The following is a 20,104-nucleotide window of genomic DNA, read 5'->3' on the forward strand; positions in this document are numbered from 1 at the left end:
AGAAATAGGAAGCAATCAGTTTACAAATACCCGTTAAGTCCTGAACTGCATAATTCCTTAGAACATTTTTTTTTAATTTTATAGCGAATTTATTAACTATGTCTCGATCTATAAGTACATATAGATAGATATAGATAGTCTATAACAGGAGTCTACTGCTAATACGCGTCTAAAAATATCGAGAGAGGTAACCTCGACAACAATTATCCGAAGGCGGAAAAGAAAAATTGTATCTCTGTCCGGAGATATTTGCAGTTGAATTTGGCAATTTTCATGTGGTTGTTGTAGTGTTTTTGTGCACTGAAACAGATTTTGTGTACAAAGGGATTTTGCTTGCATTTAATTTTGATCCCACCTAATTGGTGGACCGGCCAGAGTAATTTTTTATAAGCTCGGCTGAAGGCCGCCAACGTAACCCAGGGTCATTTTTCGGATTTTCGCCAGTATATTTTGGACGAGCTACAATGTGCATTTCCGCCTTCGAATTATTGTTATCGAGGTCAATATGCGTCTTTTGACACTTCTCTGGATATTTTTGGGCGCGTATTAAAAGTCGACCTTATCTTCTATTAATTCCGTATGTTCGGAACATTCGTCTCCATTTAAGAATTTGGGGAATCGCTTTATATTTGAATTATTATGTATATACTTATTTGATATATTCGGACCTCGTGAGGTAGTATCAAATAAACGTATTCCGATTATTCTAAATTTCCCAATTCGGGATTTGTCACAAAACCGCCCTATATTAGAGTTAGATTGAAGAACGCTTCATCTCAGAATGCTGTTCATTAACTCCCTCTTATGACAAAATGCATTGAACTTATGCTCATATAGGGAGTTTTTGAAACAAATTTTGATATTGTGCATTTTTGAATAAAATTGTAACGTACGGCATTCTTCAAACAATTCCTGAAAGAATGACCAAACCAACATAACTTTATGAATTCACGAAATATTTAGTAGAAAATAAATTATTTCCCCAAAAACTTTTGGCATTTTCAAATTTATTATCACTCCTAATATAATACCAAAGATACTTTTATACTACAATTTTCACTGAAGAGTATTGAATTATTCCCCGTTTCCCTTACTTCGTAAAAGCAACCCGTCCAGATTTTTCAACTTGAGAGTGTCAAAGATCTGTTGGAGAACAAACCTCTAGTAATTGAATCATGGTGTTTTTAATTACAAGCAAATTGGTGTTTGAATCAATGATGACGTTTGAATTGTCGGAAAAAGTCTAGTTGGGGGGTCGACTGCTAATACGCTACCAAAAATATCGGGAGAGGTGTCAAAAGACGCGTATTAACCTCGGCAACAATAATCCGAAGGCGGAAAAGAAAATTTTTATCTCTGCCGGGAAATATTTGTAGTTGAAGTTGGCTATTTTCATGTGGTTTTTGTTATGTTGGTGTACCCACAAAAAAAATTGTAAACATAAGTGTTTTGCGCGGATATAGTTTTGGTCTCCAAACCGGTGATGGACCCACCCAGGGTAATTTTTTATAAGCTAATGCAGAAAGGTGTTCTGTGCAAAAATAGTATGAATACCAGCCCCGGTTTCGGAGGGACCCGCGGGTAATTTATCGGTTTTTGTTTAATATCTTTTGAACGAGTTAAAATTTCTTTTCCGCTTTCGGATTATTATTACTGAGGTCGATACGCGTCGTTTGACACCGCTCTCAGTATTTTTGGTAGCGTATTAGCAATCGAACTAGGCTTTTACCGAATTGTCAAAATCGGTGGAGCCTTATAGGGCCCATTACCCATACTTAGCATAGACTTGACTTGACTTGAGAACTGTCACTTACAGTTCTGTGAAATGAACATTGCATGTTACTGAATACTCAAAACTTGGCAACACTTAACTTGACTTAGAAGTCTGTTGAATTTTGATTTTCTATGTAAGTTCTATGTGACGTTTACATTTTGAGATGCCATTTGTTTGTTTCCATTTCATTTTGACATTTTGTCATACAAATTGACATTTATTTGGCTTACGCCAAGTCAAGTCAAGTCTATGCTAAATATCAATAATGGGCCCTTATCGGCTGCTATTCAACTTTAAAAGAAAAAAGAGAAAGAAAATTCAAATGGCGATAATTACCCTTCAAAAAACGCGAGTACTCTATAAATAATGTAAGGAATACTCCTTTGGGAGTATAGGACTGCTCCAAATCTAATCTGTATTCATACAAAAAATGTGCTCCAATTAACATTGCGATGTCCTAGGAGAGGAGTAGGTGATCCCACTCTCGCTTTGTTTGTGAGTATTCCATAGAGTACATACATACATACATTCCAAAGTACTTTCACTGTTGTACTCCATGGAGCACCCACAGAGGATCATATGCCAAAGTACTAAAGAGGAATTGTGTTGTCGGAAAGAATTATCGGAGTGAATTTAATTTAAAATGAAAGTAAATGAAGAGGGCAATACAACTTTTATATTTTATACTACGAATATTCTTATGTTATTTAGCATTTGCGTGAATAAAGAAACTAATATTTCTCTATACTATAGTATGTATACATAAAACCAGTGCGCTGTTGCATTTTATCAGAGTTACCAAAGTAAAATTTTATTATTAGTTATTTGCATACAATATTTTACTTTTGGCACCTCTGTTCGATCTTCATCGTGTCCTGATCACTGTCGTTAAAAACGAGCAATGATCGGCTGATAGTGGTCCTCAAACGCAAAGCAAAGGAGTATTGTTAGAGTACTCCAACATGAAGAAAATGGAACACGTAATCCAACAATTTTTGCAGGGTAAGGATACAATTGCCGTCTTCCAGTGAGTTTTACAGCTCCGGCTCGCGCTCAATTCTCATGGGAATGCTCTGGATCATTGAGAGACTTGAGAAGCAGATGTCGTGAAATTTTCCCACACGTGAAATGTGATAGGCAGATGCCGCCGCTGTTTTTCATTTAACTCATACGACGAAATGCTAAGCAGCGACATCTATTTTTGAAAACGTAGGTTTATTAATGGCAGCGTTGCCAAACTAAAAAGAAGTAATTAACAAATTATCTGGTTCACAAATTGAACCAGACTTCTATCTGGATTTATCTGGCTCAAATCGTTGTTGCATTTACATGCAAATTTATTTATCTGGCTCAGGATTTTGCCACCGGATGATGGCAAGTATTTTTTGGAAAAATCGAAGATGAGAATTTGTTTGTATTATCGATAGCTATCAAATAATATCTTCGTTGCTCAAACATAAATTATGACGTTTTTCGGTGATCACTTTCAGAAATTTTTACTCTGTGTCTTCAAACATAACATTTATTTACATTGTTTTATTAAAATTATATAAGTATGAAATGTTCACACCCAGTGATGATAAAGGTACCAAATAAAAAATACAAAAAGTATTTAAAAACAGAATACATACATACTTTCGGAAATACTTTGAAATCGAAAGCTTACATTTTGGTATTATTAAGCGCTGTACGCAGATAAAAAGCATACATTCAAGAAAAATTTTGCATTTTTCTTGAGCATGAAAATAGCAGTAGGCACAAAATTTTGGCATTTCACGATGCATGGCAATTCATACATGAATACCGCTTTTATAAAAATAAAATAAAATTTATGAAACTTTTTGACACCATTTTTCGCCCCCACAGCCAAGCTCACAATCCGCCACTGATGATAGCTAATGTGCCTCGGCCATAATTACATCATGCGTACAATCTATTCATCATCCATGATAAAACTATAAGACGGTACAACCATTCTCTCTTCTCCATAGTGGTTTTATACTAGCTGAGCAGAGCTCACGCATAACGGTAATCCGTAACGACATAAACTAATTGAGATAGATATAGACTTCTATATATCAAAATGATCTGGGCGAAAAAAGAAATTTATTTAGTCATGTCCGTCCGTCCGTCTGTCCGTCCGCCCGTAAACACGATAACTTTAGTAAATTTTGAGGTATCTTGATGAAATATGGTACGCCCACTTTTTCGATATCGAAAATTTCGAAAAACTGAAAAAGTGCGATAATTCATTACCAAAGACGGTTAAAGCGATGCAACTCGGTAGGTAGGTTACCCTTATGACGTAGAATAGAAAATTAGTAAAATTTTGGGCAATGGGCGTGGCACCGTCCACTTTTGAAAGAAGGTCATTTGAAAGTTTTGCAAGCCATAATTTGGCAGTCGTTGAAGATATCATGTTGAAATTTGGCAAGAGCGTTACTCTTATTCCTATATGTGTGCGAAATAAAAATTAAAAAAATCGGATGACGAGCACTTAAAAACAAAATTTTTTTTTAAGTCAAATTATAACAAAAAATTTAATATCTTTAAAGTATATAAGTAAATTATGTCAACATTCAACTCCAGTAATGATATGGTGCAACAAAATATAAAAATAAAAGAAAATTTCAAAATGGGCGTGGCTCCGCCCTTTTTCATTTAATTTGTTTAGGATACTTTTAATGCCATAAATCGAACAAAAATTAACCAATCCCTGTGAAATTTGGTAGGGGCATATATTCTATGACGATAACTGTTTTCTGTGAAAATGGGTGAAATCAGTTGAAGCCACGCCCAGTTGTATACACAGTCGACCGGCTGTCCCTCCGCTCGGCCCTTAGCACGATGACATGAGCAAAAAGTTCACGTACTTATCTGAACTCACTTTATCTTGGTATAAAAAATGGCCGAAATCCGACTATGACCACGCCCACTTTTTCGATATCGAAAATTACGAAAAATGAAAAAAATGCCATAATTCTATACCAAATATGAAAAAAGGGATGGAACATTGTAATTGTATTGGTTTATTGACGCAAAATATAACTTTAGAAAAAACTTTGTAAAATGGGTGTGACACCTTCCATATTAAGTAGAATAAAATGAAAAAGTTCTGCAGGGCGAAATCAAAAGCCCTTGGAGTCTTGGTATTACATACATAAATTAGCGGTACCCGACAGATGATGTTCTGGGTCACGCTGGTCCACATTTTGGTCGATATCTCGAAAACGTCTTCACATATACAACTAAGGGCCACTCCCTTTTAAAACCCTCATTAATACCTTTAATTTGATACCCAGATCGTACAAACACATTCTAGAGTCACCCCTGGTCCACCTTTATGGCGGTATCTCGAAAAGGCGTCCACCTATAGAACTAAGGCCCACTCCCATTTAAAATACTCATTAACGCCTTTCGTTTGATACCCATATCGTACAAACATATTCTAGAATCACCCCTGGTCCACCTTTATGGCGATATCTCGAAAAGGCGTCCACCTATACAACTAAGGCCCCCTCCCTTTTAAAATGCTCATTAACACCTTTCATTTGATACCCATATCGTACAAACAAATTCTAGAGTCACCCCTGCTCCACCTTTATGGCGGTATCTCGAAAAGGCGTCCACCTATAGAACTAAGGCCCACTCCCATTTAAAATACTCATTAACGCCTTTCGTTTGATACCCATATCGTACAAACATATTCTAGAATCACCCCTGGCCCACCTTTATGGCGATATCCCGAAATAGCGTCCACCTATAGAACTATGTCCCACTCCCTTTTAAAATACTCTATAATACATTCCATTTGATACCCATGCCATACAAACACATTCCAGGGTTAGCCTAGGTTCATTTTCCTAAAAAAAAAAGCAATGTAAGGCACGATAACCTCCGAAGAGATCTAAGGCCGAGCTTCTCTTCCAATTTGCGTCGTGCTCCTCTTGATTTTCCCTACAAATTGGCCGGACGGGACCTAAATGTTTTATGCCGACCCGAACGGCATCTGCAAGGCAGATGAGTTTTCACTGAGAGCTTTTCATGGCAGAAATACACTCTGAGCGTTAGCCAAACACTGTCGAGGGGCGATCCCGCTTCTAACTGAAAAACCTTATTTCTACAATTTTTTTGATGTTGCTTTGCCCGGCGTGTGAACTCAGGGCATACGGTGTGGTAGGTGGAGCACACTACCATCACACCACTGCGGCCTTACCTTATTTTGTCTCGAAAGCTCTCAGCTGAGTATGTAATGTTCGGTTACACCCGAACTTAGCCTTCCTTACTTGTTTTGTTTTAAAATCACTCACTTTGTGGAAATGCCAAACTAAAGAAAACACAAACAAAATTTTTGTTTTACTTTTTTTTAAATGCCAAATAAATAAAACTAAATTGTGTCCAATTGTTTTTAAAACTGGATTTGTGTCTATAGAGAAGCGAATGTTGGATTAGGACACCACCCATACTATCAAGTGTCCCCGCTACTGTTGAAATTAGTGATTTTGGTTGGAGGTACCCGTTAGTTAGCTTATTTGAACCTCATCCTCCAGCTGAAGTTTGTTAGTTCGTGGAGGTTGAATTTACCAGCTTTCCGGCCAAAGCCAGTTGCCGTGGTAAAGAGGTCGAGTGCTGGGCTGCCATATAGAAAGTCCCACGTAAGTGATGGGCCAACTCACATCAAATATATTAAAGACATTTTTTATAAAAGGGATCGGTCGTCTCTTGGCATTCCCATGGCACCAAAAATTCGTCTGGCTCAGCAAATAAAGCTTTGTAGAAAAACGAATACTCAAATTTGAAAATAAAACTTGGCCTTAATCTCCTCGGATATATATATTATGACGAATAATTATTGTTAGTAGACACCTCTTATCGCCACCTTGGCGGTACGTCTGCAAGCACAATTTTGATGTCATAGCGAGAGCCATGTTGTCATTTCTTCTGGTTGCGTAGACGCACTTCTCAATAATTTGTTGAAGAGTTTCCCTCAGAAGAATGTGGCGAGATGCCTGTTTATGTGGGAAACTACAATACGAGAGCTGAAAGTCTGGACCCTGCAAAAATTGTTGGATTACGTGTTCCATTTTCTTCATGTTGGAGTACTCTAACAATACTCCTTTGCAATGCGTTTGCGGACCACCATCAGCCGATCATTGCTCGTTTTTTAACGAATGTGATCACGACACGATGACGATCGAACAGAGTTGCCAGAAGTAAAATATTGCATACAAGTAACTGATAATAAAATTTTACTATGACAACTCTGATAAAATGCAACCGCGCACTGGTTTTATGTATACATACTATAGTACAGAGAAATATTAGTTTCTTTATTCACGCAAATGCTAAATAACATAAGAATATTCGTAGTATAAAATATAAAAGTTGTATTGCCCCTCTTCATTTACCTTCATTTTAAATTAAATTCACTCCGATAGTTCTTTCCGACAAAATTCCTCTTTAGTACTTTGGCATATGATCCTCTGTGGGTGCACCATGGAGTACTACAGTGAAAGTACTTTGGAAAGTACTCTCACGTATGTACTCTATGGAATACTCACAAACAAAGCGGGAGTGGGATCACCTACTCCTCTCCTGTGACATCGCAATGTTAATTGGAGCACATTTTTTGTATAAATACAGATTAGTTTTGGAACACTCCTATACTCCTAAAGGAGTATTCCTTACACTATTTATGGAGGAATCGCGTTTTTTGAAGGGGAGTCCACATGGCCGTTATGTTTCCTTGCTCAGCAAAAAACTTATTTTTATCGATTACAAATTCTGTTCTGCATGAGATAACAAAATTTTCATATATAATATTTTGTTATGAAAACAAACCCATAATAAAAAAAAAAAAACGTGAAAACAGTGAGCATTTTAAATTTTTTTAAACGCCATTTGTCTCACCGGTTTTACCTTGTAATATTTTTACCATGCCCATTATACATAAGCTGATCAGCTGATTTAATTTTTTTTTCACTTATGGGGATTGGCAAAACCATGATCATTGTGAATGATAACTAAGTGTGATATCTTATCTGTCAAATGCCTGACAGAATGTTCAATATGGCTACTTTTTAGCGTTTTGACGGGGTGTTCAATATGGCGGTGCCTATCTTCAGCGGGTGATAGAAAGAGATACAGAATGAGACAGCGATAGTCAAATACAAATCAGGTGAGCCAATCACTTTGGAATTTTGGCGTCTATGCATAAGATATCACACTTAGTTATCATTCACAATGACCATGATGTAAAAACGACAAGGTGGTCTATGTAGTGTCAGCTCATTGTGAAAACTCCCATAGAATACGAATGATGAGAGAAAGGGAATGAATAGAAGAGGCCGTTTTATTAAATAGTATTAAATAAAGTACTTTTTTGTATCAACGCTACGTTTTTAACACTTTTCATGAAAATAATTCTTATATTAATGTACGTTAATGTCCTAATATACTTCTGGTTCTGCTATTAAAAGTTTCTGCCGTTCGAAATTTGCATAAAACAAGCAGGGCCGCCACTTAAAGATAGATTACTATCCTTTCTTCAAAGCCTTTGTGAACCTTATGTTCGTGAATTTTCGCTTGGTTTGTGTTCCGAAAGGCAAAATTAATTACAAGAAGAATAAACTGTGAAGGTATGTGGCAACTTAATGAAGACCAAACTCCTCCACTAATGCTTGTGGCTATTCTACATAGTAGTTATTACTATACATACATAAACATAATGTGACGCAGTGGGGGAAGGAGGTTCGATGACGTTGCGCTGACGATGGAAATACCAGTGGCCTGCTTTAGTTTGTAATACACCTGGCGAGAGGTAGGTGATCATTTTACTTGAGTAATGAGATACCCGGGTACTCAATTGGGGGGATCCAAATACCCGCGAAACCGAGCATTACCAAAATCTGTGAACAAGGTAAATAATTCGGTGCCTTGGGATTACCCATTTAGTCTGTGCCCGCTGAATTCAGTGTCAGTCCCTAGTATTTGCTCGGATGATGTTTTGTGGCTTCTAGAAAAACTGAAGGTTGCCTATTCTGCCGGACCTGATCAAATCAATCCATCAATTGTGCTTAAAAAATGTGCTCTATACCTTTATCAACCTTTAACTTCTCTGTTTAACGCTTCCCTGAAACAAGGAGTGTTTCCCAGGCAGCGGAAGGAGTCTCTTAAACTCCTCCCTATAAAAGTGGTAGCAGGTCCTGTGTCAAAAATTATAGGGGAATTGCCAAAATGAGTGTTGTTCCAAAGCTTTTCGAGTCAATAATCACTAAGCAACTAGCGCATAGTGCATCTTCAGTGATTGACTTGTCACAACATGGCTTTTATAAGGGGAGATCGACTGTGTCTAATTTGCGCGAGTTCACAACCCTTGTATCCAACAGCTTCAAGTTTAATTGTGAATATGATGTAATTTACACTGATTTTAGCAATGCTTTTGATAAAGTCTCTCATAGCTTACTCTTGTACAAACTTGATCAACTGAGTTTCCACCTTTGTTTCTTTCTTGGATCTCTTCTTATTTATATGGAAGAAAGCAAGCCGTTATATTTAAAAATAGTTGTTCCCATTTTGTTAATGTCACTTCTGGTGTTCCGCAAGGTAGTCACGTTGGTTCAGTGCTATTCCTACTTTTCATTAACGACCTACCAAGTGTTTTCAAGCACTTCAAGCCGTTGATGTATGCGGATGACGTCAAACTTATTATGCCTATCAGCTCACCAGATTGTAGAGAACTTCTTCAGTCAGATCTTAATAACTTAGTAGAATGAGGTAAAGCGAACATCATGTCACTAAACCTATGTACATACAACTTCATGTGTTTTACACGTAAGCCTTTTCATCCCCATGCTTACGTGCTTGGTGATTACATTATTGACCAAGTCACCAGCTTCTCTGACCTAGGCGTATTAATGGAGCGCAGGCCTGATTTTAAATCACACGTTGAATCTTGTCTAAATAGGGCTAAAGGTACCTTGGCGTTTGTTAAACAATGGTCCATATGTTACTAAAATTCTTTTTACATCATTGGTGAGGCCCATATTGGAGTATGCTTCGATAATCTGGAACCCGTGTTATCAGGTTCATTGTGAATAAACTGGAATCGGTCCAAAAACAATTTTTGATTTTCGCTTTGAAAAATTTACCTTGGGATACGTCACGGAATCTTCCGTCCTACAGCAGCCGATTGAAACTTTTACAGTTGCCTACGATACAGAGCCGTAGAGATGCTTGGTGTCATATTTATAGTAAAACTTATAAGAAAGGTGATTTCTAGCCCATCCTTCTTCGCCGAAATTCAGTTCAATGTTCCAGTCGAGAGAAAATGGCTCTTGGAGTGTTGAAAGAAGTTTTCCGGAAGATTTATGGTCGGGTGAGTATCGAAGGATAATCCAGCGTGTTAGGGGGTTAGAGTATACCCTCATGGATGTGGGAGGGCAGAATAGCCTAGAGGGTCTCATCTGGTCATAACAAATCGTTCCCAATATGGTCGGGCTTGGTACAGGAACATACCGGTTCTGGATCCGGCAAAGGACCATCAACCCGACAACACTCCCCAAGGCCTTCGGGAAGTGCCCTTATCGCTACAACAACATCGAAAGAGGTATAGTGATGACCTGTATGAGCATTAACACTTTTTCATGCAGATCGAGTTTTGAGCTGCATGGGCAACTGCTACATAAAAACACATTTTTACTGAATTAAAGAATTATTAAAAGATGCGATGGAAGCAGCATCTCGCGATGTTTATTGCAGTGTGCATGAAAGAAATTATTCTGGTAGATATATTGTGATTCATGGCTCTGTTTGAATGTTTCGCAATAATGAGGTGAAATGTGTACATTGTTCTTCAATGTTGTGTTCATATGTGCCCCCACCATCAGGCATATAAAACAACGCAGCCAGATCGACCAGCTCGCGACACGCGGAAGGCACATGCTCTCATTCTCTTTGATATGCGCACGATTTGAGAATCAATATCAAAACGGTTCACTATATCGTCATAGCCACCCTACAAGAAACGCTGATAGTTTTACTAATACACTCACACTTGTAATTGACAATGCTGATCCTGCGATGACGTAAACATTGATACTCAAATTTATGTATGTTCCTTTGTCGCTCACACATGTCCGCATGTACCCAACGACAGCCATGATTATAGGAAAAAGGACTCAAACTGGGAAAGCTTCGGACACCTGGTCAAAGAGGATAAATACATGCCAAAAAAATAACGAGTGACGGCTCTTATTGTATTTATCCCCTTTGACCTGGTACAGAACAAAAGAACATACAGCAGATACCATTATGCATGTGAGACAGATACATAATTCTCAACGGAATTTTATGTATGCGAGAACAGTTTATCCGATTTAATCATGTTGTCACTACTGACTGTCATATGACAATCAAATGATTATCACTGTTGTTTTGTTATTTTTTAAATTCCGCCATTTTCAACCGACGAAAACCATATAAAAAATAAGTTTAAAAAATGAAAAAGAGAGCATTTCAAAGCTCCATGCTAAAAGAAAAAAAAATCGAAAATAATATTAAAAAATACCAAAAGCTGTCGGAATGTGTGGGGCGCAATCAAAAAATTGATACGCGAAAAATAATAGTGGTTAGTGGTGATTCATTTTCAAATGTGTTTCCGCATGAGGAAAGCGCTCTTCTGTTGTTTTGTTATTTTCTGAATTTAAATTGAACATTCTGAACTCGAATTCTTATAAAACTATTTATTTTAAACAAATAAGAAACACGTATGCTTTTATCACGTACAAAATTAAAAACGTAATGAAATAAAGTAAATAAAAAGCAAAAAGCATTGTTTCATTTTTGGCGGAATATAATAATGGTCATTTATGATAGTATAACAGTCAAACCTGATATCTACAGTAAACTATCATTTATGACACTTTTTGATAGTTAGAGTGTCAGCACTGATCCAGGAAAATGAATGAGAGTGAGCAGTACGGCTATATACTTAATCAGTAGGCCATGTTGGTGTATAAGAAGGAGACAACAACTCACACGTACATAGTTGTTTACATCACATTTGCGCAAGTCCCCTTAAGTTTGTGATAGAAAGTTTGTATGAGGCGCTGATCGTTAGGTTGACATTGCTGACAATCAGATGATAGTCATATGATAGTCAGTATTCTTGTAGGGCAGTCAGCCCTTGATATTGAGCTGCGAAACGTGCTCCTGCAACAGCAGTTAAACAGAAACATAAAATAGTTAAAACATGTATTAGAATTATTATTAAAAAACATCCTAGCATTATTTTTGACGGAAATATTAAAATTCAAACAATTTCGTTTAATATAAAATATTTTATATAAAAAATTTCACGCATTTCAGTTATAGAAAAGTCAGCTCAAAATAGAATTGGAGAAAAAAGTGATGTCTTTGAATACTTTTCCAAGAAAATTGATTTGTATGGTTTTTACTGCAATTTTTCCTCTGAATGAAAAAGTATTTTCGCCAAGAGGCAAATTGAGTTTTAGAGTTGGAGTTCAAGATAGCGGATTAGAAAGAGAAGCTGCCAATGTCAGTCACCTTGTAATTGCATCATGGGCAAAACGAGATGGCGACCGCAAAATGTAACCAACCATTGACAATTCTATACTGCCGTCTTGGTCAAATTAAAAAAAAAAAAAGTCTCACATCACTTTAAGCTTTTTTTTTAGGAAATGCATCCAATTTAGCGCATTATTTTCCAATAACACACAAGAATTGTATAGTTTTATGTTTTATCACCATTCCATTCGCCTAACACCAACACCATGGTTGGACGCATCTGTATGAAGAAGCTCACTGTGACGCGGCCATTCACAGTGAGCTCCAAATTTCTTATCAGTAAAGCTAAGAAGAAGCATTCAAATATATTCTGATATTTTTAGTAGTTTTCGCCAAAATAATTTATTCATAATTTCCTGCCTTTTTATAACTTTTTAACTTCTTCTATACATATTTGTAATGCCTGATATAAAAATCACCAAACATATGCTACATAATCTTGATTACGATTGCAAATATAAATTGCAAAGTGAAAAAATGACCAAAGCCACTGTATGCTGCAAATGCTTGCCCGCTGTTCTAATTGTTGCTGAAAAAGGTGATATCAATGCGGCTGCTTATCATTTAGCACAATCAATGCAAAATCCATTTAGTTCCGAAGTAATTGTAACCGTATTGGTAGCTGAGTCTGCACGTGCTGGTTTCCTCCAACGTCTTAAACCTCTGCTCAAAACGATTCCAACTGAAGCCGCTCAAAATGTGGAACGCAAAAATACCTTGGCATTAATTGAGAAGAATAATTGGGAGACCATTTCCGTACCAGAATTAGGATCCCATTCACCGGTCATAGTATGTGATGTCACGCATGAACATTTGGGTACTGGTTACAGCGGTATTGTTACACTTCATACATTTCGTACTATACTAGAATCAATTAGTTTGTGTGGCAAAGAATCGTTGAAACCGATAAATGCATCTATATGGACAAGCAATAATGCAAGCGCATATGAAATTGCATTAAATATAGCTTGTCAGCACATTTTCATTGATTGCTATGGAATATCTTTGGAGCCTTTGCAAAAGTTAATGTCCACAGTTGGGGCTAAGGAAAGTTGTGTTTTGATTGAGCAAAGCTACCACTACGAATCGTTAGTCCTCAAGTTTGGCGGGAAAAATATTGTTTTTCCCATTGGAACTTCTATCAGTAATTAAATAAAAACAAGGACTAACTACAACTGTAGGTTCTAAATACTAAGCTTTGTTCACCTAAGATAATTGAAGTTTTTTGTATGTAGTTAGCTGTAGTGCATTAGAAATTGATTATATTTGTATTACTAGTGAAACTCTTTAAATACTAACTAAACAATACTTTATAAAAGGCATTTTATCTCAAGATACGATCCAATGAGGCGACCACTCACGAATTGTAACTAAAGTAATATTGTGAGAGTTCAAGACCGCTGCCATCTTCGACAGGGTTTGTGGCACTTTCTACTAAGTCGATTCTATAGACGTATCTGGTCACACCTTTATCGTCTTGTAACAGACCTATAGCGGCAGAACGTACGGATCTATGCCCGGTAAATGACCAACAACAGCATGCCTATCTTCCTGGTATAAGTATTCCTTCCGATGCGGAACTGGCAGGCCGGGATTCCCACTAGCGGCGCCACAGAAACACATCCGACCTAGCCTCATACATATGACACTCGGAACATGTTCGCAGCCAGTATAGGAGGAAGCGAAAAATCATTTATATGGCGTTCAGCCCTCATCTTTCCATTGTCAGCGCAGGACGCCATTCGTTGGCTGTCGACCTATGCTAACACTTTCTTCTGACCGATAATCTGTTTTAATTGTCTGATCAGCATGTAATACCTTTACCAATTTCAAAATAGATAACCGGGAAGGCCTCAAAGAGGTTCCGGGAAATTCCCACCAGGTCATCACTTCCGCTCGCTTCATAGCACCTGACAGAATGCTGGAAATTCTACCCTCGTTTCGAGCAGAAGTTGTAGCATTATCGAGAGAACTGTAAGTTTTGTGCTATCAACCAGCGAGATCCCCAAATAAAGGCATTAATGTGGGGATGAGATGACTGGTCTATTAACACAAACGGGCTAAATCGGAAAGCACCTAAAGGTGCGCTGCTTTGTTTTGACGCTTTGAAACGGCCATAAGATAACAATTAAACTCCGCTTTATTCGCCTTGAAGCGCCCAACACTGTCGAACCAGAAAAGCTTTGGGGATTTCTTTACTTAAACTCACTAGCTAAATCACGTCCCAAAATATAGGAAGACATGTCAAAGGAGCGCCTTAGGCTCAGACCCACGGTTCCGAATTGGAAAGCGGAAGTTCAAAATTTCATTTCTGTCAGAGTGATTTGATATGTTTTTGGCCGTTAGTATGTAAGTCAGGGCGAATATTCAACTTTGCAAATATCTCTTCACAGCAATAAAATTTTCAATTTCCGGATTCGTGTTCCTGCGTCCAAAGTACGTCTTTTGACACCTTTTCCGATATTTTTCAACGAGTTTTAGCAGCTGTGAGCTAAAGAAAATAATTTCCGGAGAATTTTTGATTTCAAAACATCTGCAAAACTTTCTTTGTAGTAATGCCTCCTGGAAATATTTTCAGTGCTGCCATATCCAAAATCGGTACCATGATAACACTAGGACAACAGTGTGGCAGCATCATTGCATGTGTCAGCTGTGATTAAACGTCAGCTGTCAAGTCCTTGTTGCCCTTTCTTTTTTGTTGACTTTCTATGTGATTCTAAACAAAGTTACAAACTACCACGAATAGTTTGCAGCTGCAAAAGTGTAAGAGTCGTTCATAATTGGGTATAAACTAAGTTAAATTTATTTATTTTATAACACAAAAAAAAAACACTTTTAATCACATCATAAACAATAATATCAGCCCAAGTTACAGTGAGCGGATATGTTTCGAAAAAGCAATTCACGAAACTGTGCTGGACACGTTGAAATGGAAGATGATGGCGGTACTAACTTAATACGCAATTATGCTGCCGAGGATTACGCTGATGACGATATAACTTGTCACAGAGGGCTGGACACTCACCACAGAACACCAAGCACAACTAATCTATATTATAATGAAAGCGACGAAGTTGATTCAAATGAGGGCAGTGCTGCGGATACGCCCCTAATTCGAGAACTTGAAGGTTAAAATGCAAGCAAAGTGATTGGCTGTGATTTTTGAGTGTGTCTCTAGTACGCAATTATTATATCACTTGTTTCTATGCATTTCAGATGATGCCGCTTTTCTTAAAGCACGACACATTTTCGGACTTATGGGCTTCCTCGGGTTCGCTGTAGTCTATGCAATGCGCGTTAACTTGTCTGTAGCGATTGTTGCTATGGTGAATCAAACCGCCATTCCACAAGATAACAATACCAGTGTTGATGATACTTGCCTAGTGCCGGCACCAAAGAATGATACACGACCAATGAAGGAAGGAGATTTTGTATGGGATGAGGCTACACAAGGTTTGGTGTTAGGTTCCTTTTTTTACGGCTATGTACTGACACAAGTGCCGGGCGGACGTTTAGCTGAAGTTATTGGCGGAAAATTTATTTATGGATATGGTGTATTAATAACTGCTTTATTTACATTCCTAACACCCATTGCTGCATATTGGGATTTGCCAATGCTTATACTCGTACGCATTTTAGAAGGTATGGGAGAAGGCGTCACATATCCAGCAATGCATGCAATGTTAGCACACTGGATACCACCGTTAGAGCGCAACAAATTTGCTGCTATTGTATATGCAGGCTCCAATATTGGCACCGTGATCTCAATGCCATTAGCAGGCTGGCTCTGCTCTTTGGAATTTCTTGGCGGTTGGCCATTGGCTTTTTATATTTTTGGTTTGCTTGGTATTGTTTGGTTCGCATTTTGGATGTTCTTAGTTTACGATCGCCCTAGTGTGCATCCACGGATTTCATTTAAAGAACGTGACTATATTGAGCGTAGCATACGTGCGATGCAACCGCGTAGCTACAATGAATTATTATCTGCATCTAACTTAGATCTTACACAGTCACCGGTGGGTGAGGAACAAATACCATGGCGTTCAATATTAACATCACTACCGCTGTGGGCTATTCTCATAACACAATGTGGCCAAAGTTGGGCATTTTATACGCAACTCACTGAATTGCCTACTTACATGAGCAACATACTACACTTTGACATCCAATCAAATGCAATGCTGAATGCTATTCCATATTTTACCAGTTGGGTAGTTGGTATTGCATGCTCTGGTTTAGCTGACTGGATGCTAGAACGCCGTTACATTTCACTGCTGAACTCATATAAATTATGGAATTCAATAGCATCCATTATACCATCAATAGGGTTATTAGCCACAGCTTATGTGGGATGCAATTGGATATGGGTCACCGTTATGCTGGCAGGTCTTGGTTCATTTGGAGGTGCCGTCTATGCTGGCAATCAAATGAATCATATCGCTTTGAGCCCTCGCTATGCCGGCACTATGTATGGATTAACGAACTCTGCCGCAAATATTTGTGGTTTCTTGGCTCCATATGTTATAGGTTCGATTATAAATCATCATGAGACATTAGCGCAATGGCGTATTGTATTTTGGTTAGCTGTAGCCGTAAATGTTGGTGGTAATTTTATATATTTAATATTCGCAAGCGCTACCGAACAGAGTTGGTCGCGTAATCCTCGGCATTCATCAGCGCATCATGTACACACCTAGAATGACCAAATGACAAATGATGACTCCAGGCAAATATAAGTTCTATGTGATGTTTTACATATGGATCCTATAATTCCTTTTGTACCTACGAAACAATGTGATAGTGAAGTTTGCTTATTTGACGCATGGAATTGTGTAGAAAACTAAATACTTCTACTTGGATAAGCATATTTTTGTACATAAGTATTTTGTTACAAAATTGAAATTAATGTAAAAACTATTGAAAATTTACGAGAGTACATTCCTTAAAATACACACACACAAATACGTTTGTGCATTTCGTGTAAACCACTATATGTATATTATTGCAATCTCAAAGTTTTTAACAAAGTGTTTATTTATTCTGTTAATAAAGTGCATTTTTTGTAGCTCCGGAAGATTTATTGTCCTGTCCGTGACGCCGACGAATAAGGTAGTGCGACGAATAAAAGTCCGAAAGCTTCGCTGGCTAAATCATGTTAAGCGAACGGACGAAGACGCTCCGACCCGAAATGTACTTATATCGACACATTCACATATTTTCCTTGATGCTTCCAATTGGGGTCAGTAATCTCAAAACTGGGATAGCTGTTACACAACGGCCAAATTCGCCTAGTCGGTTAAGCGCCAATTGAAGATGATTTATGTTAAACTGAGCCCTTCCTAAAAGCTACCGAAATTTGCCCGAACTACCCCGAAAAGGTCTAGAAATGGTCAAAGAATCATCTCATCTCTTTTACATAAAAGTGGGCGTGGCTCTTAACCGATTTCGATTATCTTCACTGAGTCTTTAACGCAGCAAGTTAAAGCAGCAGGTTCTATGTACCGGAGCGACTCGGGATTTTTCACCAAGGGCTGTCATTTCAGTGTAACCCCATTTAATTTGTTGCGTCCCTCCCACAAATTGTAATCCTCCCAGCAGCTTGCAGTGGAACTGCGTCATACTGTCTTGCTCCGGGAAGTCATAGAACCCAATCCGGGTCCGTCTCATGACCCCGGTCCTAAGAAATGGTTTGGCAGCGTTTGTCGGAAAAGAATCTTTTTAGGACGGTCATATTCTTGTCAGTGTGTCACGTGCAAGGGATGGTTGAATCAGATAGGTTGTTCTGGGCTAGATCCCAAAACTCGACGTCCTCGTAAGTTTTATAAATCTTTTGTGGCTCCTTGCTGTTCACATTCTACCGTTGACAAAGTTACACGAAGGGCCAACAGACGCGCACGAACCGCTTCCCCCATTTAATTTGTTTCGTCCCTCCCACAAATTGTCATCCTCCCAGCAGCTCCTTGCAGCAGGACTGCTCCATACTCTCTTACTCCGGGAAGGCATCGAATCCAATCCGGGTCCGTCTCCTGACACCGGTCCTGAGAAATGGTTTTGCTGCATCTGCCGGAAAAGAATCTTTTTAGGACGGTCATACTCTGTTCAGTGTATCTCGTGCAAGGGATGCTTGCATCAGACAGGTTGTTCTGGGCTTGATCCCAAAACCCGACGTCCACGCAAATTTTATAAATATTTTGTGGCTCCTTGCTGTTCACGCCCAAGGGCGTCCCGTAGTCTACGATTAAGCGCCCCCCACTACCTTCCAGCAGCCCCGCTGCTCAGCTAGCCACAACAAGTACCCGCTGCTGCTCTCGCCCCACGGCGCCAACAACTCAAACAGCTGATACCACTCATAACTACTACCTTCGTAGTAGAGTTGGTAGCAATTCTGAGCATCAGCCCCTGCCCCTTACCCCCAGAGTGGCGGCGTCTCCCTTATGTACTTCAGAATTCTGCAGTTAAACTGTAATGGACTAACTGGGAAGATTACGGAGATAGTCCATTTCATGAAGCGGCACAATATCCGCATTGCTGCGATTCAAGAGACTAAACTCACAGCAAGATCTGCATTGCAGACCTGCTCTGGGTATAATGTCCCCAGGAAAGACCGCGAGAGCGGAAATGCAGGCGGCCTCGCGTTTATCATACACCACTCTGTGCAATATTATATATTTGATCCTGGCATCGACCGCAGGGACAATGTCTTAGAACGTCAAGGCCTATCTGTCCGGTCAGGCGATGCAAACCTAGAAATCATCAACATCTACATCCCTCCTGCCACCTGTTGCCCCAGTGGATACCGCCCTAATATCAGGGCCTTACTCACTGGCAACAATCACATTATCTTAGGCGATTTCAATGCCCATCATGATCTATGGCATTCAAACTTGCGGGCCGACAGTAGGGGTAAGATGTTGGCGGATCAAATAGAAGAAACGACGTTCTGCACAATAAACGGAGACGCCCCCACACGTATGGTGGGAAGCTGTCACAGCTCGCCAGATGTCTCAATCGTGAGCGCAGAACTCGTAAACTGCGTCAACTGGCAGCCGATGGTAACATTGGCATCCGACCACCTGCCCATACTTATTTCGAGCGTACCGCCGACTTCATCGTCACTGAAAAACGCACTTTCATAAACTTCAAAAAAGGAAAGTGGGAAGAATATAAATCCTTTACAGACAACCGCTTTGCTGCCCTCCCTATCCCGACTGATGCCCGCCAAGGGGAGCGTGCCTTCCGTAAGGTCATTGAATCCGCCTCGGCACGTTTCATTCCCGCCGGGAGAATTCCCGAAATCCGGCCCCACATCCCGGCGGAGGCCGCAAAATTAGCGAGAGAACGTGATCTTATAAGACAGCTTGATCCAGGCGATCCCCAAATAAGGGATATAAACCAACGATCAGATTGCTTGTGGATGAACACAAGCGGGCAAAATGGGAGGAGCACCTAAGAGGTTGTAACCTCTCTACCGGTGTGGGTAAATTTTGGTCCACCGTAAAGTCCCTATCGAATCCGACTAAGCACAAAGACAAAGTTTCCATCGCCTTTGGCGACAAAGTGCTGTCGGATGCGAAAAAATGCGCGAGCGCTTTCTGCCGACAATATATAATGCATCCTACGGTCGACAAAGATAGATGGAGAGCCAATAGATACACACATAAACACAAATTCAGCGCGTCACCAATCACCATCACCGCTAAAGAGGTTGAGGACGCCATTTGGTCCATTGGTCTAAAGCAGTGG

The 20,104-nt window shown here is 39.1% G+C and overlaps 2 protein-coding genes across 3 annotated transcripts; both read left to right on the plus strand.

The window, feature by feature from the left end:
- Nucleotides 1-12,645: 12,645 nt before the first annotated feature.
- On the plus strand, nucleotides 12,646-13,679 carry LOC137248174 (uncharacterized). Its single transcript, XM_067779038.1, has one exon. The coding sequence runs from the start codon at nucleotides 12,761-12,763 to the stop codon at nucleotides 13,511-13,513; it is 753 nt and encodes a 250-aa protein (XP_067635139.1). The 5' UTR covers nucleotides 12,646-12,760; the 3' UTR covers nucleotides 13,514-13,679.
- A 1,386-nt stretch (nucleotides 13,680-15,065) lies between these two features.
- Nucleotides 15,066-17,346, plus strand: MFS10 (major facilitator superfamily transporter 10). 2 transcript variants are annotated; one of them, XM_067779039.1, is made up of 2 exons: nucleotides 15,066-15,489; nucleotides 15,578-17,346. In XM_067779039.1, exons 1-2 carry the CDS (start codon nucleotides 15,246-15,248, stop codon nucleotides 17,056-17,058), a joined length of 1,725 nt encoding a protein of 574 aa, XP_067635140.1. In that variant the 5' UTR covers nucleotides 15,066-15,245; the 3' UTR covers nucleotides 17,059-17,346. The 2 variants fall into 2 exon arrangements, with proteins under 2 accessions (XP_067635140.1, XP_067635141.1); XM_067779040.1 differs by having other exon boundaries at nucleotides 15,373-15,506.
- The last annotated feature ends 2,758 nt before the right edge of the window (nucleotides 17,347-20,104 follow it).

The sequence above is a fragment of the Eurosta solidaginis genome, chromosome 4 (genome assembly GCF_040869045.1).
Source record: "Eurosta solidaginis isolate ZX-2024a chromosome 4, ASM4086904v1, whole genome shotgun sequence".
Lineage (NCBI taxonomy): Eukaryota > Metazoa > Arthropoda > Insecta > Diptera > Tephritidae > Eurosta > Eurosta solidaginis.

Excerpts from the sequence above, each read along its gene's own strand:
- LOC137248174 (XM_067779038.1), top strand. The coding sequence starts at position 12,761 with ATGCCTGATATAAAAATCACCAAACATATGCTACATAATCTTGATTAC.
- MFS10 (XM_067779039.1), top strand. The coding sequence starts at position 15,246 with ATGTTTCGAAAAAGCAATTCACGAAACTGTGCTGGACACGTTGAAATG. Across the intron at positions 15,490-15,577 it reads CCTAATTCGAGAACTTGAAG|ATGATGCCGCTTTTCTTAAA; the intron begins GTTAAAATGCAA and ends TATGCATTTCAG.